General features: G+C 41.6%; 1 protein-coding gene across 4 annotated transcripts in view; it reads right to left on the minus strand.

Annotated features, from left to right (window-relative positions):
• Positions 1-23,423, minus strand: part of CAMK2D (calcium/calmodulin dependent protein kinase II delta) — a 169,465-nt gene that overhangs the window by 28,877 nt on the left and 117,165 nt on the right. Inside the window, exons 13-17 of one of the 4 annotated variants that reach the window (XM_066631893.1) lie at positions 19,603-19,640; positions 18,122-18,154; positions 11,080-11,139; positions 9,049-9,090; positions 4,196-4,244 (exon numbers count right to left, since the gene is read on the minus strand). In XM_066631893.1, coding sequence (XP_066487990.1) covers positions 4,196-4,244; positions 9,049-9,090; positions 11,080-11,139; positions 18,122-18,154; positions 19,603-19,640 — 222 coding nt within the window. The remainder of the gene's footprint in view (positions 1-4,195; positions 4,245-9,048; positions 9,091-11,079; positions 11,140-18,121; positions 18,155-19,602; positions 19,641-23,423) is intronic. The other 3 variants (XM_066631889.1, XM_066631891.1, XM_066631892.1) reach the window with 3 other exon arrangements.

Genomic DNA, 23,423 nt, shown 5'->3' on the forward strand with positions numbered 1-23,423 from the left:
TGAACTTTCATAAGCTATTATAGGGATACTGCCAGAGTTCTGCGTTCAGAAACTCCCAGGTTCTATCTGACTAAAGGCGAACAGATGAGGACATAAACCTGTTTCTGGACCATAACAAATTTCAGGTGGAAGTTCCTCCATACCAACAAATCAATACTGATAGAAAACTAGACGTCATAGATCAGGGTTCTATCCAAGCCTTCTGCCTGACACACCACATTCAGGGAACAGAGAAGCATTTCATAACATGAATACTTATATACAGGCTAAAATGGTACAATCCCCAAACAGTTTACCACTATATCTGTTGTTTGTGAGAACTATGTCTGAACCTCTTTACCTCCCTGATTTTTATGTATGGCTATCTGATAAAGTAAAATAAAATATCTAATGGAGATTCCTGTACTATGGTCATCTATTAACTACTACACCATTAGGTTTGAAAAGGGAGATACAGGTGAGCGCCGCTTTGCAACGCTCCGACCAGCGATGGGCCGCATATGCGATGCCGCTGCTGGTCCCTGCACATGCCCCCCAACCCTCCAAAGCCAAGGGGAGCTCTGCTCTCCTCCAAAGGCTTTTCTGAGCCTCGCAGAGACAGTGCCCATACATGCATTGCCTCTGCGAGGCTCAGAATGCCTGAATCGCACGAAAGACATGACTTCTCGTTTCCTTGAAACCAGAAGTCGTGTCTCTCATGCACTTTGGGCATTCTGAGCCTTGCAGAGGCAATGCACGGAAATGCACTGCCTCTGAGGGGCTAGGAAAAGCCTTCAGATGCGAGGGGAGAGCAGCTTCCCCTCATCTTTGGAGGTTTCGTATAGCATCAAGCCCTGCTTGACAACGGGGATGAAGAACTGCATCCCTGTCGCTAAGCGATGCACGACTGTAAAAAGGAATGACTAAGCTGCATGTTCTGGTTTTAATTGTTCCTCATGTCTTTGTCTTTCACTGACCCATGTAATTTCTTGTTACTTGGCATGCTAACAACCATATGTTCTTTTAAAGCACAGAATATACCCGTATTGTTTCACTGAGTCAGTAAAACAAAGCTGTATTAAAGACTGAATAAAAATGTATGTACATCTTGGATATAGGACCGATAATGTTCAACTGTATGCTAACATGTAACGGCTAAAAGGCCTAGTTAAACCAGGTACTGAACATTTTAATAGGGCTTCTTTGGAATCACTGTCAATTGCACAGTATCCAACTTCCTTTGAAATCTGTGGGACATACTTCCAAGTTAGTTGCTATGATCTAGTCCAGGGGTGTCCAAAGTTTTTGGCAGGAGGGCCACATCATCTCTCTGACACTGTGTTGGGGGCCAGGGAAAAAAAGAATTAATTTCCATTTAAAATTCAAATAAATTTACATAAATGAAAATATTAAAGATGATCTTATATGAATGAATGAAAGACTTGCAATAGATCAAGGCCTATAAAAGGCCTTGTACAAAGCAAGTTGGCCTTTCCTTCACTGCCACTGCTGCGTCACAGATGTAAAACAGCAAGAAGTGGAGGGAGCCCTCATCCCACAGCTCATGCAAGACGTCAAACAGTTGCTCTCATGCTGAGAGCAGTTGCGACGGGCCAGTGTGGGCTCCAACAAATCTCCGGAGGGCCAGAGGCTCATTGGAGACTGGGGGCTCCCTGAGGGCCGCATTAAGAGGCCTCAAGGGCTGCAAGTGGCCCCAGGGCCGGGGTTTGGGCACCCCTGATCTAGTCGCTCCACAGCGCACAATGAGATGTTTTTATCCACCAGCAGTTCCTCACATTCAGTGACTGCCTCATACCATTATAAGAAGTTGGGAATTCTCCACAATGTAATGAGAAATATCCTCTGAACATGGAAAACATTTCTCCCTCTACAGAAGAGAACAGGACTACTTTATCTTACAGACCATATAATGGTCCCATCACTATGGAGCCCTGTGCTTTGCTCAGTGAGTTCAGCTTATGGACATCAGTCATACAAACATTTTAAAAAGAAACTGATAGAGTTAAGGTATAGGAAGGATTCTATAGCATGCACAAAAATTAGAATAGATTTTTTTTTTCTTGGATAACAGCATATTAGCTTGCAGAAGATAAAAAGAAACTTGCCATTTCACTTCTATTCATTTGAAATTCATCTTTGAAATGGAAAGGACCTGCAAAACATTATCTTATTTTTTTTCTCTGTAATTAATATCTGCACATAGAGGTGAGTTCTATAGTATCACTTTATCAGATGCTTACTAGGACAACATAAAAAGCTTTATCGAACAGCCCAATCCTATCTACACACTTATGCAGTAAGGTAGTGGTGCCAGTGCTGGCTAGATGCATCCCACGGGATACTGGCTGCTGGAGAACTCCTCAGAGTGAGGGAACATTTGTCCCTTTGCTCCTGGGTAAGCCCCAGCAGCTGTGATGGGTCCACTAGCAGAAGTCTGTGTTGATTATTACAGGTGGATCAGGCCTGGGGAGGGGGTTTGGTTATAGCTTGTGCTGGTGCTGCACAAAGCTATAGCACCCAGCAGAACTGACGGGCCACCAGCACAGACCCTCAGTGCCCAAAGATAGCTGCTGAGAGCTTCCGGCAGTACAAACAACCAGTGGCCTACAGCTGGGCTTTTCGGGGTGGGAGGGAAGGAGGCAGAACTGGGCAGGGGTAGGGAGCAGCGGACCCAGGAGGGGGGCAGAGATGGCAGTAGGGTCTTCCGCCGTATCCTGACCATCCTCCTGGGCCAGGAAACCCAACAAGGGTTTCCTCGGTTCTGCATCAGCTCAATAGCAGGTGCATGTCCAAGGAAACCCATTGGGGCTGCCTGGGTCTTGCATTTGTTCCCTTACCCTGAGGAGACCTAGCACTGCTTTCCTGCACCACAGGATATAGCAGTCACCATTTTGGCACCGCTGTAGCCCTGGGTGCTCAGGAAGCATAGGATTGGGGCTGTGAGTTTGAGATACATTAAATCTTGTTTCACATCTTAAATTATTATGTTCCTGATATAGTAAGTATGTACCAAAAATGATAACTTAGGACCTGATCCAGCCAAATTAGTCACTTCTGTGACTAATCAGTCACAATAACTTAGTCACTTCTGTGACAAATTAGTCACAATAAATCACACTTAATGATTTCAATAGGAAAGATTTAAACAGTTGTTTAACTTTCCCAAAGTCAATAGAACTACACTGGAAGGATTATGACTTCAGACTATATGACCATATGTTACGGTGATATGAGAAGAGAAATATATTTAAAAGATAAACCCTAATTTGGTCAAAAAACAAAACACTGGCATCTGAACAGATTTTGTTCTATGCTTTTTTTAGAGGGGCGGAAATCACTTAAAGACACATTTTGAAACAGAAAAGTGAGATGTTTCATACAGTGATAAATACATTAATTTATAACCAATATTTTCTTTTTCTCCAATTTTACTCCTACTCTAGCCACTTTATACAATATTCTTCCCCTACGTGTGGATCCATAACATATCTAAGATTTTATCTGAGTTATCAACTGCATTGTTCAGGAGCAAACATATTGGATTTTATGCATTACTGCCCTATTCAAATGTTACATAAATGTGCACATGTTCTGTCACTTTAAAGGCGATAGTACTAGATGGCAGGGGATAGGAAGATGATAAACCAAACTGGAACAGAACCTACTTACTTCTTAGTTTCCATATGAGTTTTCTGGTGGTGTCTCAAACATTCTAGGCTATGAAACTGGAACAAATATATTGCTGAAGATAATAAAAAGCAGAATGATAACCCTACGGGGGTTGTGTATTAGTAACCACATTCCAGCAGGTGTTACATCTGAACATCCGCACTGAACATCTCAGTTGAGGGTGGTGGTTCAGCAGGTAATGGTGAAATCAAAGGAACTGGCAGCAGATAGAATGAGTCACTATAATTTTGCTATACAGTAACATCTCTCTGCAGCTTTTAGCCAGGCATCCTGTAAATGTCAGTAAGTAGACAGAGGATCTGGTATATCATCTTATATCCTACTGAGCAACATACATCGTGACATGAAGTAACTTGTGTTGGCTGTTACAGAAAATGAAAGATCACATTTCCTGAGATTACACAGAAATTCTATATTCAATCCATTAAACGTATCAATTGAAATTAAATATTAAGTGTTAAGTAACACAATGTTGTGCCTTTGCAAATGCTGATTTGAATCATACCTTTCACATCTTCATCTTCGATAGTTGTGTTGGAGCTCTCTGTTGATTCCTGTTGAGAAGGATAAGAGAAATTCATTTACTGATCTGTTATTCCTAACTTCCTTTTTTTCTGTTTACAATGGTTGTCATACACATCATGCAAAGCCCAGAAGCAGACCATGTGATTGCAAGACACACACACAAAAAATCACAAAGCATGACTGCTTCTACCTTGAAACCAAATGTTAAGCAATCCCATCCTTTTTGGAAAGAAACATTCAAAGAGACATATTTCCTGTTGTCCTGTTATGAACTCCACAGAAATATAAAGAGAAATACAACTGTGAAAAAATGGGCTGACTTGGTTTTCTTAAACCCTTTTGACAGAGGATGATGAAATACATTAGTTGACCATCAGAACTAGCCATTTTATGCCTGGTGAATAAGAACTGCAGAAAATCAATCCCATGTTAAAAAATAAAAAAAAGGCCCTGAATAGATTTGCAGTCTGATCCAGTGGGTACTCAGCAAATGAAAGCAACAGAAAAGTTCCTACCTGTTTCATTAAAAGATTGGATAAAATTCAATCTGTTGTTTTATAAATATTTAACAGTAGCACCCTTGTGCCACATGGCAAATTACATTTAAAACTAACAGGCATTTAGAAGACAGTTTGTGATACAGCATGACAGCCTGTTGTTTGAGGAAAAGAAAGTCAAAGAACTTTCTGGGCATGCCCAGGTTCTTGGGTATGCCTTTTGGATGAACTACTGCCTTTTGGATGCTGTTTTTCCTTACAAGCGTCTTCAAAAAGTAAACTATTGGGGTAACTTAAAGACAGACATTTGTCCAGAATGAAGTTTTGGTTTTTTCAAGATGCGATTCCCTACCAATTTACAAATTACTTGTACAACAGGCAGCTGTCTTTAAACAATTTTTAAACTCACCATAGTGCCAAAATGGCAAGATCTCTGATGGCTGTCAGAGCTTTATGCATTACCAATAATGAGAAAATTAGTCTGTACATTTAAAAGGACACTGCCATTGTTGCTAGGAAGGATAATCTCGTGTATTCATAAAGTAGATTCTTTATTGCACATTTTAAAAAAATTAAAAACCTGCAGCCAAATTAAGAACAGGTACATTACTTCATTATAAAATGTTAAAGTTGATAAAGGATTATGTGTAAGCTTATGAAGAACCACTGGTTTGGCCATCTGGGATAAAGGAGATGCATATCCAGGGAGACAAGAGAGTTAGTTTGTTTTTTTTTCCATTTAGGTCACAAATGATTAATATAGGTATAGGTTGGGAGGCTACTAAAAACCTTATGGACTAGTAATTTTTGAGGGATGATTTACAAGACTAACTTAGTGGCTCCAGAAGTTCCATGGCTTGTTACAAAAATGGGCTACATGAATCCTACAACACCCCTTTACAGTGTCCTTTTATTTTTTTCACATGGCTAAAATGAAAGTTTTCAAGTTTAATGTAATATTGACAATTAAAAAGACAAGATGTAAGTACACCAATGAATATGTCAATGAGTCCCCAGTTCACCCCAAATATTGTACCAACCACATAAAATAAACCATCATGCTCTGTCTGGTGTTAGAATGCTCCAGAGTCACGCACACAGATGTTATCATGCTTTATAGGTTATGTAACTCAGTATTAAAGATGTTGACAAAATCTACACACATACAACAGAAGAAATACCATGCACTAGAGCTCACATGAGAGAAGATCCATGGAAGCGTTTATTTCCCCCACCATGCCAAAACACTGCATTTTTTGCATGTGTGTGCACACAAATGATGAAATTGTAACTTAACAGCAATTCCCCCTACAACCGATTTTCTTGTCTGTGTCAAGTCTGGATTTTGTATCCCCCCCCCCCGAGGGCAAGGCAACACATTTATATCAGTTTTCTACAGTTATCTAGAAAAGTCGTAAATGTAATAACGCCAAAGAGCTATGGTGTTCTGTCTCATTTAGTTTTGTTACTTCATAGTGAAAATTTGACTACGTGAAAATGTAGGCTATAAACTGCATATTAACACAATGTGAAAGGCAAAATATGGTTCATGAGCACGTAGCAGCAAAGTAAACATTATAGTCCATCTGATGTATAAATCTATCAGAGATGGTTAAAAAAAATGAATAGATCTATGAATAAGCCATGATTCATGTTTGAGGAAGGCCTGTGGTATTGAAGTGCTGCTCAAATGCTATCCACAAACACAACACAAAACAGCTACACATAAATATGTTAGAGAAATTAGACAAGGATACCAATGTCCAAGCAATTCAGTGACATTTGCATTAATTAGTGTATTATGAGGCACTAATTACGGTATTCCCTAGTCCAGGGATAGACAACTTGTTAAGCACAGAAAGCTATGTCAGAAATTTTATTGGCAATCAGCTTTCAAATTCAAGTCTGTAGCACTGACAAAAGACCAGCCAATTGCCTATTTTTTTTTAAATGAAAGCTGTTATTCCTAGTAATCCAACAAGAACATACCGGCTGTTGCTCAACAGTTGCTAGCCCACTTCCAAGGCCATGCAAGGAATAACAATCTGAGATACAACAAAATCCAACAAACACACACAGCCAGTATAAACAACAGACTAAAGAAAACTAGTGACCAAAAAAATGTATTAAAATAACACATGTGAAATTCAAATAATGCTTTTGACACTCCAGGTATCAGCAGCTGATGATGTTCCAAAATAAGTTTGAATTTCCATGCAGAAGCCATTTCACAGAGCAGAAGTGGACAGTTTCAGGTTTGTGGGCCAGTTATGTTCCCTTCCCTCCCACTGGGCCCCTTCAAGCTTCAAGGACTATGCTGCTTTTGATTTGACCTCGTACATTTCCTCCCAGCAGCTCTAAATGGAAAATCTGGCTCCAGAGGCCTCCCAGAAAGTAAACACAGCATGAGACATAGGACCACACATTATTCTTCATCGTCCAAAAGCAGCCTCCTCCTTAGGGCTGTTCCTCACTCATTGCAAAAGTTTATGAAGAAGGTAGGGGGAAAGTATGGGCATGCAATGTTTATGGAAAAGAAAATAATACTTCCACATAAGGATTGTGCGCATGAAAGACTGTGTGCCTACACAGTGATGTAGCTGGAAGGTGTGCTGCTCCAGGATAACACCTTCCAGGGCCACCCCCTGATCTGGGCAATCTCTATACCCCCTCTGAACGTGACCAGAGCTGTGCTCTGCAGTGTTCTGAGGCCAGGAGAGGCCTGGGCCTCTCCCTGGGCCTCAGATCACCCTCCGGACATGACCGGAGCTGTGTTCTGGTTGTGTCTGGAAGGGCAGAACCGCTTCGGCTGCGGCAGGGCAGCATTACCGCCCCTGGAAGAGTGTCGCCTAGGGTCTTGTGACCCATGTGACCACCCCTCAGCTGTGCTACTGTGTCTACACATGCTAGGGTGTGCTCATGCACATGATTTTGGTGCAATCCACTTAAAATTTACAATCTGCATTCAGACAGGAAAATGATTCTCCATCCCTTATACAATGATGAGTATGCTTGCTGGAAAACAGAAGATCTCCAAACGTGCCTTTGTGCAGTAAATGTAGCACACATAAAGCCATAACATAATGTTGCCATACTCTACATCTGAGGGTAGACTTTTTCAAGAACTTTATGTTCCAGGTCAAAAGCCACATATATTATAATGGAATTGCTAAGTCTAAGGACTACATTTCACTACAGCCCATTTTGTGACCTGTGTGCCTAACCTGGAAAGGAAGGAAGAAGCCCTTGCTGAAAAAAAGGGAGAGAATCTAAAAGAGACTGAAAGACAACTTCAGCCTGGGGGCAATTCTGATGCCTGGTGAAGACTCAGTGAGGAGCTGAAGTCGAAGAACCTTAGCAACAGATTAGATACAAAGGTAGCTCTGGGACTGTTATTCCATACGTTGTGTTAGAAAAGCCCTGGAAGTGGAGGGTCTAACACACATTTAGTCCTTTGGAGTTATTACAGAAGCCCTGCTAAATAAGACGTGGCTTAGTACAGTTTGAATTCTGTTCTTATGTGATACCCAGGATGTACCTGGACTGCTACGTTCCTTGTTTTATCTACCCTATTAAATCATCTACTGTTAGCGCATGACAGTTGGAACCCTCCAACATTATCGTAGAGCTGCTAACAATAAAATGCCCTCAGGACATGCCTCGAGTCCTAGAAGCACAGGCATGCCCCCCAGTAGCATAGCTAGAGGGGGGCAAAAAAGTAAATATTGCAGGTGGCACAATGTGCCATGTGAGCAGTCCCCCACTTGCCATAGGAGCCATTCCAGGCAGTGACAGCAACGTGCAGGCACTTGCCGAACCAAACGGCGTTCCTGCATGTTGCCGTAGCTGCCAGGAATAGGTTCGACGGCTAGCAGGATGGGCCACTTACATGGCTGATTGTGGCACCTGCAGTACTTACTGTTCGCCCCTCTAGCTACGCTTCAGATGTCCCCAATTTGTTCCCATAGAAACTGGTGAGAGCAATGGAGTTCTAGGCATGCACACTGGCAATGGACTGTGTAAAGACAGAAATGTAGTCCCTAGACTCAGCAGTTCCACTACAATGCACACTTAATCACATTAAATGGCTCCTATGATAACTTATAGGCACTCAGCCAACTGACCTCTACTGCAGTTGAAGGAACTTAGAAACTGCAGAAAGTACTCTGCAAGATCCAGTTACAATTTAAACAGCCCTTTAAAGGCCTCACTAGACAAGTAAATACCAGACAGAATATCCTAGCTAATGCCTGCATGATGCACACACTGTGGTTTGGAATATTGAATGGAATGTGGCATTTAAAAGAGCGGAACGGTGTTGGTTCTTTCTGTATACCTTATTTCCATCAGGGTTGTGGATTACGGTAGTTTGGGGCTCCTGAGTGAGAACAAAATAGAGAGAAAAAAACAGTTCTCGGTAAACAGATTTCTCATTGGCGAGAGGGAGAATGAGAAGAGGCAGATGACAAGTGCTAAGCATTGACAAGAGCTAAAGCAATGTTAGCTGCTGCCTGAGGATGAAACTGGTAAATCAGCAAGAGGGGCTACTATATCTACTGTAGCAGACCTTATTCATGACTATCACACATGCAGGGCTTTGCAGTTCTGGAGATCAAAGGAGGCATCTACTGCTTCACAATATCTCAAATGGCTGGCCGCCGCTTCTTTTTTTCTTAAAGGAACTTCTTACTTAAGTGTAATTTCTACAGAAGTAAACAAAATGAAGTATGCTAATTTGACAAAGTAAAAAGGCCCCTTGGGACTGAACAAAGAGCCACCCTTTTAAAGTGGTGCTCCTTCACCCGAGCACATCATCTTTTCTAGTGCCTGTTTGCTGGTGTTTCTTCTGCATCTCTTGTTAGATCAGCTATTTTCAACCTTTTTCATCTCACCGCACATTGACAAGGCACTAAAATTGTCAAGGCACACCATCAGGTTTTTGACAAGGCACACCATGCTGCCAGTGGGGGGCTCACATCCCCCATTGGCTCTACTAATAAATGACCTTCCCCCAACTCCTGTGGCACACGGCAGAGTGGTTGAAAATGGCTGTGTTAGATTGTGAGCCCTTTTGAGACAGAGAGTCATTTATTTAGCAATGTAAACCATTTTGTGAACTTTTTGGTTTAAATGTGATATATTAAGATACAGTACTAATAATAATCAACACGATGAGTTGAGCAAATTAAATTAAAATAATAATAAGAAGAAGCCCACAACTGTCCTGGATGCACATGGTATTATTGCTAGCATAGGATCCATTTTAGGCCATAGACAAAATGAAAAGTTCTATCTATCCACTGAATGGATCCATCCAATAGAATGGTGCCACTTCAGAGTTTAAATTCTCACAATTATCTCTGGAGTTGTAATAGGCACATATTTTCCTTTACGGATATCTTTAAGGGATTTCACAATTCGTGCAGGAGGTACCTGAGGAATACCTGGTAAGAGAATCAAAAATGTCAGTGCTTTTCAGAGCACTTAGCAATGGGAAATTCAGCAGAGACTGCATGAAAGCAACCGACAATTACAAGTCTTCAAGTATCTTAAATACATAAAGGTATTTCTTCAATGCTATTGACCAAAATATGGAAGATGGGATGTCCCTTACAATCTAGTAATTAAGTGGCAGGATTTAATTTTGAAGCTTTGCTGCACAGCCTTGAGAAATCTGAATACATAACAGAAGCAGGGTTGTGATATAAATAGCCTGACTCATTAGTTATACATTCCCTGCAGAGTCTATTATGGAGTAATGATTCCTATATATTAAATGGTAGCTGTGGTTCATTACAAGGTATAGGACTAGTTGCCTCTTGATCCCAGTAAGTGAAGTCTTACAAAGTCCTGCTGAGAAAGGAGGAAATGGAATTTTTTTTTTTTAAAAAAAGCTGAATAAGGTCTATTTGGTTGTTGCCTGGCAATAATCTTGTTAGCTGTCCTTGACTTTGACACTCACATTAAATGAAAAGTGAAAAAAGAATAAATTTTAAGCATCATTGATAAATACTGAAACAATCATCAGGCAAAGAGCTAAGGGCAACATAAAAGCGCATTCTACTCATTCTGACACAGCATGCAAAGGTAGTCAGCTACTACAGCTACCAATGCTACTATACAACTACATCCATTTTCCATGTCACATTGGCTAATTAGAAACACACTGTTCAACAATGAACTGCCTCTTAAAAACAAAAACAAAAAAAACACCAAAACACAACCCCTAGTTCCCGAGAAATAGAGGGAAAGCACTACAAAATTTTAGAAAGGAAACAAAGAATAAAAGAAAAAAAGGGGGAAGAAAAGAGAGAGAGAAGCTAGAGATGGAACTTAAAAGCAAGTTATAGGAAAAATCCAGGTATACCAGCGCCGGGGTAGGGATATTTTCTTTGGGGCTGGTTACCACGTTGGTTTTGTTGTTTATCTGTAGGTAATGCAGAAAATAGAAACAGACAAGCCTTAGACCTCTCAGCAGATAATCATATCTATATCTCCCTATATAGAGAAAACCTATATAAAGATATAGATATGGAGATAAAGACTTACAAAGGAATCAATTTAGAAAACTAAAAGGAATAATGATAACAGATTCAACATGGAACTATAGCAGCATCTCCCAATGCAGTTTCCAAAAGTTCCTAGGAGGTGCTGTATAGACTATATACAGTTTCAGATACAAGATTCTGTAGAGGGAGCTAAAACCAGGCAAATGTCATTAATAAAGAGTGTAGAAAAAATAGGTCTATGTTTCAAATAGACCTATTTGTCACCTCCCCCAGCACTTGCATGCAACACTATGAAATAAAATGTACTTGGTTTGGGTTTAACTTGAGAGTGAACTGCACTGAAGATTTATGTATTAGTTATGGTCTTGTAAACCTTAAGCTGCTGCTATAATTATAGAATAATTCACTGCTATTTGTAAAATAAGCCCAATATCTGGCATATTTAAACTGAAACACACTTCGTATTTCAGATGTACATATGCATTTCATTTTGTCATAAGTAATGCCTCCCAGGGTCCACATATATAGGCAGAAGAGAAATGTTTTAAAAAATTTTATAAACAAGTTAAGTCCACTGTTTTAGAAATACAGTTTTCCAAGTAAGGACTGAATGCCACTGTACAATACAATGTAACATGTTTCTCTTTTTCCAGATACAAACACAGTTCACTTAAACCAGTTCATGCCATTTTTATTCAAGTATTTTAGTTTTCAAGAAAATTATTACACAGGCCTACACCCATTTTGTGGTCTTAAAAGTTTGTCCTATTCTTGGGTAAATTTGGAGCGTAAAATCCAAAATTGGCATCGGTTTTGCCCAAATTGCTCTAATTTTGGGGGTACAACATAAGCACCCTATATACCAATTCAAGCAGCTTCCTTGTGAGGAAGCCAAGGAAACTCAACAGTTGAGTTTCATTAAAAGTAGATGAAAACTTTAGCTAATCAGCAATACAGAATATTTACTGCTCTGTTGACACAAACAACAGATAAGGCAAAATATATGTGAAAAAAGAATAAAAATGCAAACATTTTTCTTTCTCTAGCCGACCATTTAAAAACTCAAAATCTGTTGCAACTAGTTAAAATGCTAAAGTCCCAAATTCTTCAGAGATCTGCATTCTAACCAATCAGAAACCCAAGCGTTGGAGCATTTTTGGAGATTAAGTTCTAGCTCAGGGTTTCTCAACCAGTGAAACTCATACCACCAGTCGTACATGTGAGACCCCCAGACCTCTGCCACCTGGCAGCAAGACCAGCAATGCAATGCGACAAGCAGAAGTAGGAGGTTCAGTTCACTGAGTAGAGCTCCAGCATACGCTTTTTACACACTCAAGAAAGCTCTCCCACCCACCCTGGGCATCTTATCAGTGTCTGTTGGGTTGGATCCAGCCTCCCAGTCTGGAAGTAATGGATGATGACATCATCGTCAGTTACTTCTGGTGATACTTCCAATAAGTGGTCCATGCAAAGTAGTACAGTGGAGGACAAACACTGAGAAATGCTGTTCTTGCTAATCAGAACACGAAAGCACTGGGTGTTTTCATACAGTGCTTTTTAGATCTTACTAGTCCAAATCTCTGAAACTTTTTGTTTTGACTAGTTGGAACCAAAAAACCCCAAGACGCTTGGAAACTTAGTGTGTTTGCATGTGCATGTTATATACAGGTAGAGCTTATTTATCCGCGTTAGTTCCATTCCGTGACTCAGCACAATTAACAAAAAACACGTTGTGCTGAGTCCATAGAGTTAGAGTCCACAGAGCAAATAGGCTGCAGCCTGGCACTTCTGGATGGAAGGAAACTAAGGCAGCTGTTCTCAATTCCCTCCCCTCTGCACTCAGCCCTCCTGTTGCCAGCTGTCCTGCTTCTTTCACAGTTGGAATGGTGAGCTTGCTTGGGAAGCCTTGCCCTCTGTGTCCCAGGTGGCCTCCCAACAGCGCTGCAGGTTCTTCTCCTCCACCTCTTTGCTGCTGCCACTCCTGCAACCCTCCCAACCACCATCATGGAAACTCCTCTGCCCCGGAGCGGGACTTGTAGTCCGGCTCTCTGCTCACCTGTCTCTCCAAGGCTTCCCAAAAGCCTGCATCATGGGGGGGGGGGAATTCGGCAAACACTCCCTGGTTTTTTTTAAAGCAATCCCCTCTCGTCCCCCTCCTGCCTCCCCCTCCTGAGCCCACCCCGTTGCCACCTGCCCAGCTTCTTTCACAGGGGGGATGCTGATCTTTTAAGATTCCAGCCCTATGCGTTTCTACTTGGAAGTAAGCCCCATTCCAGTCAATGGGGCTGTACAGAAAAGTGTACAGAGGATTGGGCTTGGTGGGAATGCTTGTGTGTGTGTGTGTGTGTGTGTGTGTGTGTGTGTGTGTGTGTGTGTGAGTGAGTGAGAGAGAGAGAGAGAGAGAGAGAGAGAGAGCGCTCCACCTCCACTTCGCTGCACGTGTTCTAGTTACAGGGGTTCTTGCCCTCCCTTCCCCTCTTCAGCCTCGGCTGGCTCAGGGGTTCCAGGAATGTTACTGTTCCTTTGTGAGGGGAACCTCTTCCAGGGCTCCAGGGGCTATTCCCTGCCTGGGCAAGGCGAAGCCTTTTTGCAGTGTTTTGGGCTGCCTGGGAATGGAGCGAGAGGCCAGTGCAGGGCAAAGGAGGCTAAGGTGTGTGTGAAATTCAGCACCCCACCCCATTCGCGTTGAGACAAATCCGCAGATTAAAAAATCCGTGGATAAATAGGCTGCACCTGTATATCTAATTTAGGGTGCCAGTGGGGCACTCTAAATTTAGGGTGCCATCTAACCAACTATCCAGCACTGGCATAGCTGTGCCAGTGGGGCATGTACTGTATCCTGCAGTTGGGGGGCAGTCACAGAGGCCTCCTCAAGGTAAGACAACGTTTGTTCCTTTACCTCAGAGTTGCATTGCCCTTACCTTGGTGCTGGAAAATTGGTTAAGATTGCGCCCTTAGTGAGACTTCCAGGGCCTTCCATTCAGATCACTTAACAAGGCTGTGTCACCGTAGCTCCAGTAATGCAACAGTATCTATTATTCACTGGGTCCTGAAAATTACCTCTATCATTATCATTATTATCATTTAAAAAACAGTAGAAGTGGTGGAAATACATTTTTTTAAAATGGCAATGTGGGTGCATTTTTCTTATTAAATAATGCCCACCAATGGACTAAACAGAAACAGATATGCTAAAGAATAGCCATAGCTTTTGGAAAACATAATTTAGAGTTATATCATTCAAATTCACATATAGCATTAGGAAACAAGATGCAATTGGCTTTGATTACACATCTGCAAAATGGGAATATTACGTGCCTTGCAGAGAGTGAACAAAAAATTTTTGTGTGGGTATGGGTACTGGGTCAAAGTTACATCTTGGAGGATACTTGATCTATACATTTCATTATACTTGCCTTCAGACAGAGAAGAAACAAGGTTTTGTGCTATTAAAAAGGGAAGCTTATCCAATGCAATTCCAAGACTTAAAATAATAGCAATCAAACTTAAATGGCTTTCTGCAACACAGAAATAAGGTTTTGTTTTTCCTAGTATTGTGGAGTTCTAAATAATCTTTGATGGAGTAGACTGCAATTGCAATCATGCTACTCAATAGATTGTAATGTCCCATTTGTGCAATTGTTTGCCTAGAGCAGGGGTGTCCAAACTTTTTGGCAGGAGGGCCAGATCATCTCTCGGAAATTGTGTCAGGGGTGGGAAAAAAACAGAATTTAAATTTTTAATTTGAATAAATTTACATAAATTTACATAAATGACTATAGTAGAGATGGAACTTATATGAATGAATGAATGAAGGTCTTGCAATAGCTCAAGACCTATAAAAGGCCTTCTACAAAGCAAGGCCAGCCTTTCCTTCATTGCTGCAAGCAGTGGAGGGAGCCCTTGTCCCACAGCTCATGTGAGAGGTCAAACAGTCGCCCTCATGCTGAGAGCAGTAGCGTTGGGCCACCATGGGCTCCAGCAAATATTTGGAGGGCCAGAAGCTCACTGGACACTGGGGGGTTCCCGGTGGGCCGGATTGGGAGTCCCCGAGGGCCACAAGTGGCCCCTGGGTCAGGGTTTGGGCATCCCTGGTCTAGAGCCAGGAGACTGCTGTGTTATATGCATTAGGACAATATTAGAAACTCAAATGCTTGATGTCATATAGGCACAGGGACCTTCACATTCATAAATTTCCTAGGCATTTACATAAATTATCTCAAGAACTTTTTAGAACATACAGGTGGAGTCTCAGTATCTGCAGGAGATCCGTTCTCGGACCCCCTGCAGATGCTAATCAAATTCTCAATCGGCCCCTTAAGCCCTCAGAAGGGGACCCTGTGGTCCCCTCTGGAGGGCTTTCTGAAGCTTGCAGAGGCAGTGCGCGTATGCTCGCTGCCTCTGTGGGCTTCAGAATGACTTTTAGAGCCAAAAGAACACAACTCAGGAAACCAGAAGTGATGTTTTTATGCCTTTTAAGGTATTCTGAGGTCCTTCCCTGGGCTTCAGAATGCCTTATAAGGCCTAAAAATGTCACTTCTGGTTTCCCTCTGGAAACTGGAAGTTCAGTTCTTTCAGCTCTGTGAGCCATTCCGAAGCTTAAAGAAGCAGTGGGCGGGTGCGTGCTGCCTCTGCAAGCTTTAGAAAGCCCTCCAGAGGGGACCAGAGCACAGTTCCGGTCCCTTTCGGAGGGTTTAGGTGGGGCTTGAGTCTGGTTCAACGTGGGTCTGGGGGACCTGCTCTGAGCCAGATCCACAGATGTAAAATCCATGGATAAACAGGCTCCGCCTATAAGCTACATGCCATAGCTTATCCTATAACCCCAGACCCCTCCAATAAAATACATTTTTTTCTTATTAAACATTTCTTAGATTTGATTTGCAATTACAAGACTAGTATATACAAAAAAAACCAACCCCACCCTTATATGCCTTTTGTCATATAGTTTTCCCATATAGAGGAAACTGACTCACTCTCAAGCAAAACAAACAAACCCAAATCAAATGTTAACATGGATATAATCGGTTCATAACTGCAAAATTCCAAAAATAGAAGAAAAAGAAAATGACCATACACAAAGGGAAAAGATATGAAAATCTTGAGCAGGGATCAAATATCAAGTATCACTTAAGCCATTTTCATCTCTGGAAGAAAACCAGCCCAAGATAAGTTGGGCTCAAAACATTCACTGCAATACCAGAATGCAAGGCCCTTCAAAGGTGACACAAGCCTCAAAGATGCTGTTTTCATACAACTTGCATAAAAACACACAGAGATATACCCATGGTGTGTATTGAGACACATGGAAGGATTGCCCTTTGAACTGATGGAAGTTAATTCCAGCAGCACTTGCTATACAAAGAAGCAGCAGAAGGAGCAGACAGGAGCAGACATGAGCAGAACCTGAGTGAAGCCAATTAATTGCTCTGATCATAAAGTATTTTTTGAGTATGTAGAGTCCTTGCAAAGGTATTTCCAAGATCAACAAAAACATTCTTTGCATTTACACCTCTTTCCCTAGTGCATATATAATATGAAATAATTTTTGTTGAAACCCATCGCATATGTTTGAAAGCCCTGATAACTTTCAATCCCATTTGTTTGAGAAAGGTTTAGTACTTTTGAGGTTAATCCCATTTTGTTTGAGAAAGGGTTTAGTACACTTCTAAAATTGTGGTGACCAAGATCCACTTTTTCTGCTTTCAAAGCTCTCCTGTGTGTGTGTGTGTGTCTGTCTGTGCTTCTATCATAAAATAGGTTTTCAGAGAAAAGAGTTGCACAGTATTGCTGTTACTGTGTTACTTACTCTGTTACTGTGAGTTACTGTACTGCTGTTGTGAGCATTAACTATTCTAATAAGTACATAAAGTGTGTGATAAAGTGAAACACTCCCCCCAAAAGATAGTGCTCACAATTCACCTCTCTTTGAAGTCAGTGGTATAAACAAAACTCCAACAGCTGGATTGCATGTTTTTCTCTATAGGGTTTCTATATGAACCAGTAAGTTTTCTTGCAAATGAAGTTGACTTTTGTGTAGCTAAGTACAGTTCAAAATTTACCATTGAACAAAATGATTTGGTCAGAGCCCCCATGAGGCTCCGAAATTTACATAAAACATATGATACTGCTCAGCATTTGGTAATTACTGTACTTTCTGCTTTGCTTTAGCCTGGCATATCAATAGCACAACATGCTACAACATTTTGGAATGCAGTGCTCCAAACCTAACAAATAACTAAGAAATTTACTATTCAGCAACAGAATTACAAGAGCTAGGAAGAAAAACAAAAGATAAACACAGTTTTATGAAACTGTTTACGCCTCCTTTTAAAGATAGACAATTTCTTTATTAAATGTCCATTGATATGGGCTAGAATTAAAAAAAATTCTGGTAACTGCAGTGATATTTAGGGAGAAATCTGTGTGTTAAAACCAGAGACCAGATATTATTATTTTTCAAATATTGCCTAATATGCAAAATTACTGGACGGTGGCTCTAGCAATAAGTTTGTTAAATTTTGGGATTTGTATATGGTCCTCTATGAATAAGCAAAGGGAAAAATCATGTAGCTATGTTTACATTTTGGAGGGAAATCTCATCTGTTTTTAATACAAGGATATTACAGCAAATATACAGAAGGCTTTCAAATAACAGTGTTACTGTACTATAATAGCTGCACTGGCCAATGTTACATCCACTTCACATTGATATTTGTAGAAAGAATTTTAAGCAGTTAATTCAGGATGTCACATAAAGCTTATTTGATACAGAAGTCACAAGCCTGCATCTTAGAAATCTTGTAGCTTCTCAAGTTACTTTAACAGAACTAAACGCAACTATGTCATCTCTAAGTGTGAACGTTTCATAGGAGGAAAAATCTGGCAGATAAAGATCCTCACCATCATCTGAACACTCGAACTGGATTTCCTTTTCTGAATTGACCAGTCAGAGAGAAAGGAAAAGAAGAAAATGTGACCGGTTGGATTTGAAGTATCAATGCACGGAGAACAGTATTTTTGTTTGGTTTTTTTGCACTTTTAAATGGCCCACTATGCAGAAGTGTGGTGAGAAATATTCTGAATGGGAGTGGGATCTTATAAATGAGAAGAATTGTAAAAACAAATGTGTTTGCCCTGGAAAGAAACACATTCCCCACCCACCATTTTGTAGAACTACCAACACGTTAAAGAGCCCTGAACACCAAAATAGTAGATTCTCATAAGTGTCGTATTAGCAAAGTGCTGGTAACAGCTGTCACCAGTATTACTGTTTAAAACAGACTTATTTTGACAGTGGAGGTTACAGACCTGCAAGAGAAAATGGCACTAAAAATAAACTCTATTCGAATTGAAACATGTTTCGCATATCATCATAAATTACCTAGAAGCGATCAGGACAAGTAACCACAGGCAAGAACTAGGTTGCCTTTCAACAATCTTTCATACAGCGCCCAAATAAGCCAAGTCACATTCTGACATGATCATTGAGGATAATGGAGGAAGGGAAAGGATATATAACTTGAATTCCACCAGTGTATCAAGTAATACACTGAAACAAGTCCAACAATAATCCTGCAAGGGATTTTAGGTCCACTGAAGAATCATACTGCCTCTTGCAGATTTTGACACAGTTACTTTAGGTACCTAATTTACAAGATATTTGTCCTGGACTCATTATATTTATGGTGTTTTGCATTTCATCTGAAAGCATCATAGAAATCTAGGCCCAAACAATCAATGTCAAAGAAAAAAAATGGCAAGAATAAAAGTTGAGGTCAAAGACATTTTTTCAATGACTTGTAGCAAAATACAAGAAACAGAAGTTACATTTTCTAATCATAGCTAGGATTCTTTATTCAATCATGACAAGTTCTCTGGGGAAAACATAATACAATATTTTTTTCTGTGATAAATGGCATTCTATTTTGCTTCATTTTCAAAATATTTATCTAAAACATTACTTTGTGAAACATCCTCCTCCTGTAGACTTTTGAAACTAAATTCTCTAGGAAAAATTGTTCTGTTTCTTACCAATCTCTCTTACTCGGTCTGAACCTATTAGCTGACTTCTGCCAAAACATACGGACTACTTCTGGCAGAAAGCAGCTCAAATGCTGCCAAACTCTGTGGTCATCTTCCGACATTCCATCAATTCGTATGGAAGGTCAAGGGAAAAAGGAGACCACCATTCCAAAATGGTTTGTCCACGATCAGCTGCAAAGGGGATAACTTCAACAAGGTTTACTCATACAGACTTAAAGAAAGAAAAAACCCAAGGAAGAGAACTAGTTATTTCTGTGTCAAATGAAAGAGAACATTGAAAAATTGCATGAAAAGTGAATGAGACACTTTGTTAAATGTTCTTAGTATTTGTAGCCTACCTTCACTCCATCAGGTTTCTTCAGTAAACTCTTGGCTGCTATAAATTAGAAGGAAAAAAAGCAACATCAGATGAGACATAATTCAGTAGCAATAAAACAAAAAGGTTAGCTTTTATTTCCTTCTCCTACTTTGTATTTATCATCACTTGAAGCATCTGTTTCACATTTCAGTCCCATTGCACATTTCCATACTGTTTTGTTGCATTTCTGTGAGTTGCAGTTCTGACCTTTTAAAAAGTGTTGCTTCTACCTGCATCAGATACATGTTTGTAGCAGTGATTAGGTTCTATTTCCATATAAAACTAAATTTTCACATGGCATAGCCATACAACCTATTTCAGATTATTTTTTTGTACCTAGACACACACATGTGCACACACACACTTTTTGCACATGAATATCCTAGAACAACTAAATACTACTGTGGAAGTCAAACAGTATACGTCCTAAATAGTTTGGGCATCAAAGACAAAAATAAAAAAATTAGTTCAGCACTGCCACCCAAAGTCATATGTAATGAGTTATCTACCTGCAAAAGTGGCCATCATGTAACAACCATCATGTTACAGATGTAATGGTTAGGACTAACAGTCAAATCCTAAGCTGCCCCAGCCACCGAAATGGCCACCAGTGTATCCAATGGGGCAGGGCTAGCCACTAGAGTCTCCTCATGGCAAGGGAACACCATTTGTAAAGCCCTGACAGCCCCAATGGGTTAAGAGCTGGCACAGAACAAAGGAGGCCCATGTCGGGCTTACAGGCTCAGGAGGGAGTATAGGATTTGGCGGCAAAGTCTGCCACTGTCGTCATCCCCTTCCCGTGCCCAGTCCTCCCTTTGAGTCACCTTCTCTCTGGCCAGTTCCGACTCCCCCCACCCACCCTAAAGGCCTCGCCACTAGCTGGCAGTAGCACATACCGCTGGCCACTTGACAGATGAGTCATCATGGTGCTGAGGCCCATTGCCACATCCTCTCCACCTCATCCAGAAACGCCTTTGGGCACTTTGGTGTCAGGCAGTTGTCATGCAGCACAGTGGCTGCCAGCACTGCCCAGCAATAGGATCAGGCCCTAAGAGCTATAAGTGTAATATGTAATTCTATTCTAATTAAATAGTGGTGGATCTTAGCTGCAGAGTGATGTGTGAGAATGACTGCTTCTTACCTATTCATTGGATAATAGATCCATCTATTCAATTCGCATGAAAAAAGTCTTAACTGATGGACTGTTCCACTCCATATAGCAGAGGTGGGGGAAATAACTGGTTTGTTCCTTCTTAAAACCTGGACTATTTAAATTCCTGTTTAGATAATGACAGCCAACATTAGATGGCCTCTGCACAATTCCATAACCCCCATCCATATTAAGTTGGGTGTACCTAACTCCTTGAGGATGTATTGGAACAGGCAATGAATTGTAATCCAGTTATCAGAAAGTCAGTTAAAAAGAGCTGCAATGAAACAGAACAGACTGTGCAGTTTAGTCCCCTGATTTCAATGGGTTCTCAGCAACAGTCCTATGAAAGTTTCTTATAAGTAGTCTTGCGTAATTCACTAGGGCAGGGCTTTTCAAACTGGGGGGTCGCGAAGCCCCAGCCTGAGGGCCCTGGCCTCTGCCCCCTTAAGGGGCGGAGGCAAGGAGGAGGCAGCGACGCTGTAAGTTGTACTTACCAGAGCCTCCTGGGGGTGCGAGGACCCCTGTGAGACTGTCTGCAGGGCTCTCAGAAGCTTAAGTGGAGTAAAACTCCACTTCCGGTTTTGTGGAGGTGGGATGCAATTGCTCCACTTTTGCTTTCTAAGATTGGGAAGCCCTGAAGATGGTCGTGCAAAGCTACCTGCACCCCCAGGAGGCTGCAGGAAGCTCTGGTAAGTCCAGCCAAGCCCCCTAAGAACAGCCCCACTGGATCAGGCCATAGGCCCATCTAGTCCAGCTTCCTGTATCTCACAGCAGCCCACCAAATGCCCCAGGGAGCACACCAGATAACAAGAGACCTCATCCTGGTGCCCTCCCCTACATCCAGCATTCTGACTTAACCCATTTCTAAAATCAGGAGGTTGCGCATACACATCATGGCTTGTACCCCATAACGCATTTTTCCTCCAGAAACCCGTCCAATCCCCTTTTAAAGGCGTCTAGGCTAGACGCCAGCACCACATCCTGCGGCAAGGAGTTCCACAGACCGACCACACGCTGAGTAAAGAAATATTTTCTTTTGTCTGTCCTAACCCGCCCAACACTCAATTTTAGTGGATGTCCCCTGGTTCTGGTATTATGTGAGAGTGTAAAGAGCATCTCCCTATCCACTCTGTCCATCCCCTGCATAATTTTGTATGTCTCAATCATGTCCCCCCTCAAGCATCTCTTTTCTAGGCTGAAGAGGCCCAAATGCTGTAGCCTTTCCTCATAAGAAAGGTGCCCCAGCCCCGTAATCATCTTAGTCGCTCTCTTTTGCACCTTTTCCATTTCCACGATGTCTTTTTTGAGATGCGGTGACCAGAACTGGACACAGTACTCCAGGTGTGGCCTTACCATCGATTTGTACAACGGCATTATAATACTAGCCGTTTTGTTCTCAATACCCTTCCTAAAGATTCCAAGCATAGAATTGGCCTTCTTCACTGCCGCCGCACATTGGGTCGACACTTTCATCGACCTGTCCACCACCACCCCAAGATCTCTCTCCTGATCTGTCACAGACAACTCAGAACCCATCAGCCTATATCTAAAGTTTTGATTTTTTGCCCCAATGTGCATGACTTTACACTTACTGACATTGAAGCGCATCTGCCATTTTGCTGCCCATTCTGCCAGTCTGGAGAGATCCTTCTGGAGCTCCTCACAATCACTTCTGGTCTTTACCACACGGAAAAGTTTGGTGTCGTCTGCAAACTTAGCCACTTCACTGCTCAACCCTGTCTCCAGGTCATTTATGAAGAGGTTGAAAAGCACCGGTCCCAGGACAGATCCTTGGGGCACACCACTTTTCACCTCTCTCCATTGTGAAAATTGCCCATTGACACCCACTCTCTGCTTCCTGGCCTCCAACCAGTTCTCAATCCACGAGAGGACCTGTCCTCTAATTCCCTGACTGTGGAGTTTTTTCAGTAGCCTTTGGTGAGGGACCGTGTCAAACGCCTTCTGAAAGTCCAGATATATAATGTCCATGGGTTCTCCTGCATCCACATGCCTGTTGACCTTTTCAAAGAATTCTATAAGGTTCGTGAGGCAAGACTTACCCTTACAGAAGCCATGCTGACTCTCCCTCAGCAAGGCCTGTTCGTCTATGTGTTTTGAGATCCTATCTTTGATGAGGCATTCCACCATCTTACCCGGTATGGATGTTAGGCTGACCGGCCTATAGTTTCCCGGGTCCCCCCTCTTTCCCTTTTTAAAAATAGGCGTGACATTTGCTATCCTCCAATCTTCTGGCACCGTGGCCGTTTTGAGGGACAAGTTGCATACCTTAGTCAAGAGATCTGCAACTTCATTCTTCAATTCCTTAATAACCCTTGGGTGGATGCCATCAGGGCCCGGTGACTTATTGATCTTTAATTTATCAATGAGGTCTGAAACATCTTCTCTTTTAACCTCTATCTGACTTAACTCCTCGGTTAGGAGGGGCCGTTCGGGTAGCGGTATCTGCCCGAGGTCTTCTGCCGTGAAGACAGATGCAAAGAACTCATTTAATTTCTCTGCCATCTCTAAGTCTCCTTTTATCTTTTCTTTCCCTCCCTCACCATCCAGAGGGCCAACCGCTTCTCTGGCAGGTTTCCTGCTTCTAACATATTTGAAGAAGCTTTTATTATTCCCCTTAATGTTGCCGG

The sequence above is a fragment of the Tiliqua scincoides genome, chromosome 6 (genome assembly GCF_035046505.1).
Source record: "Tiliqua scincoides isolate rTilSci1 chromosome 6, rTilSci1.hap2, whole genome shotgun sequence".
NCBI lineage: Eukaryota > Metazoa > Chordata > Lepidosauria > Squamata > Scincidae > Tiliqua > Tiliqua scincoides.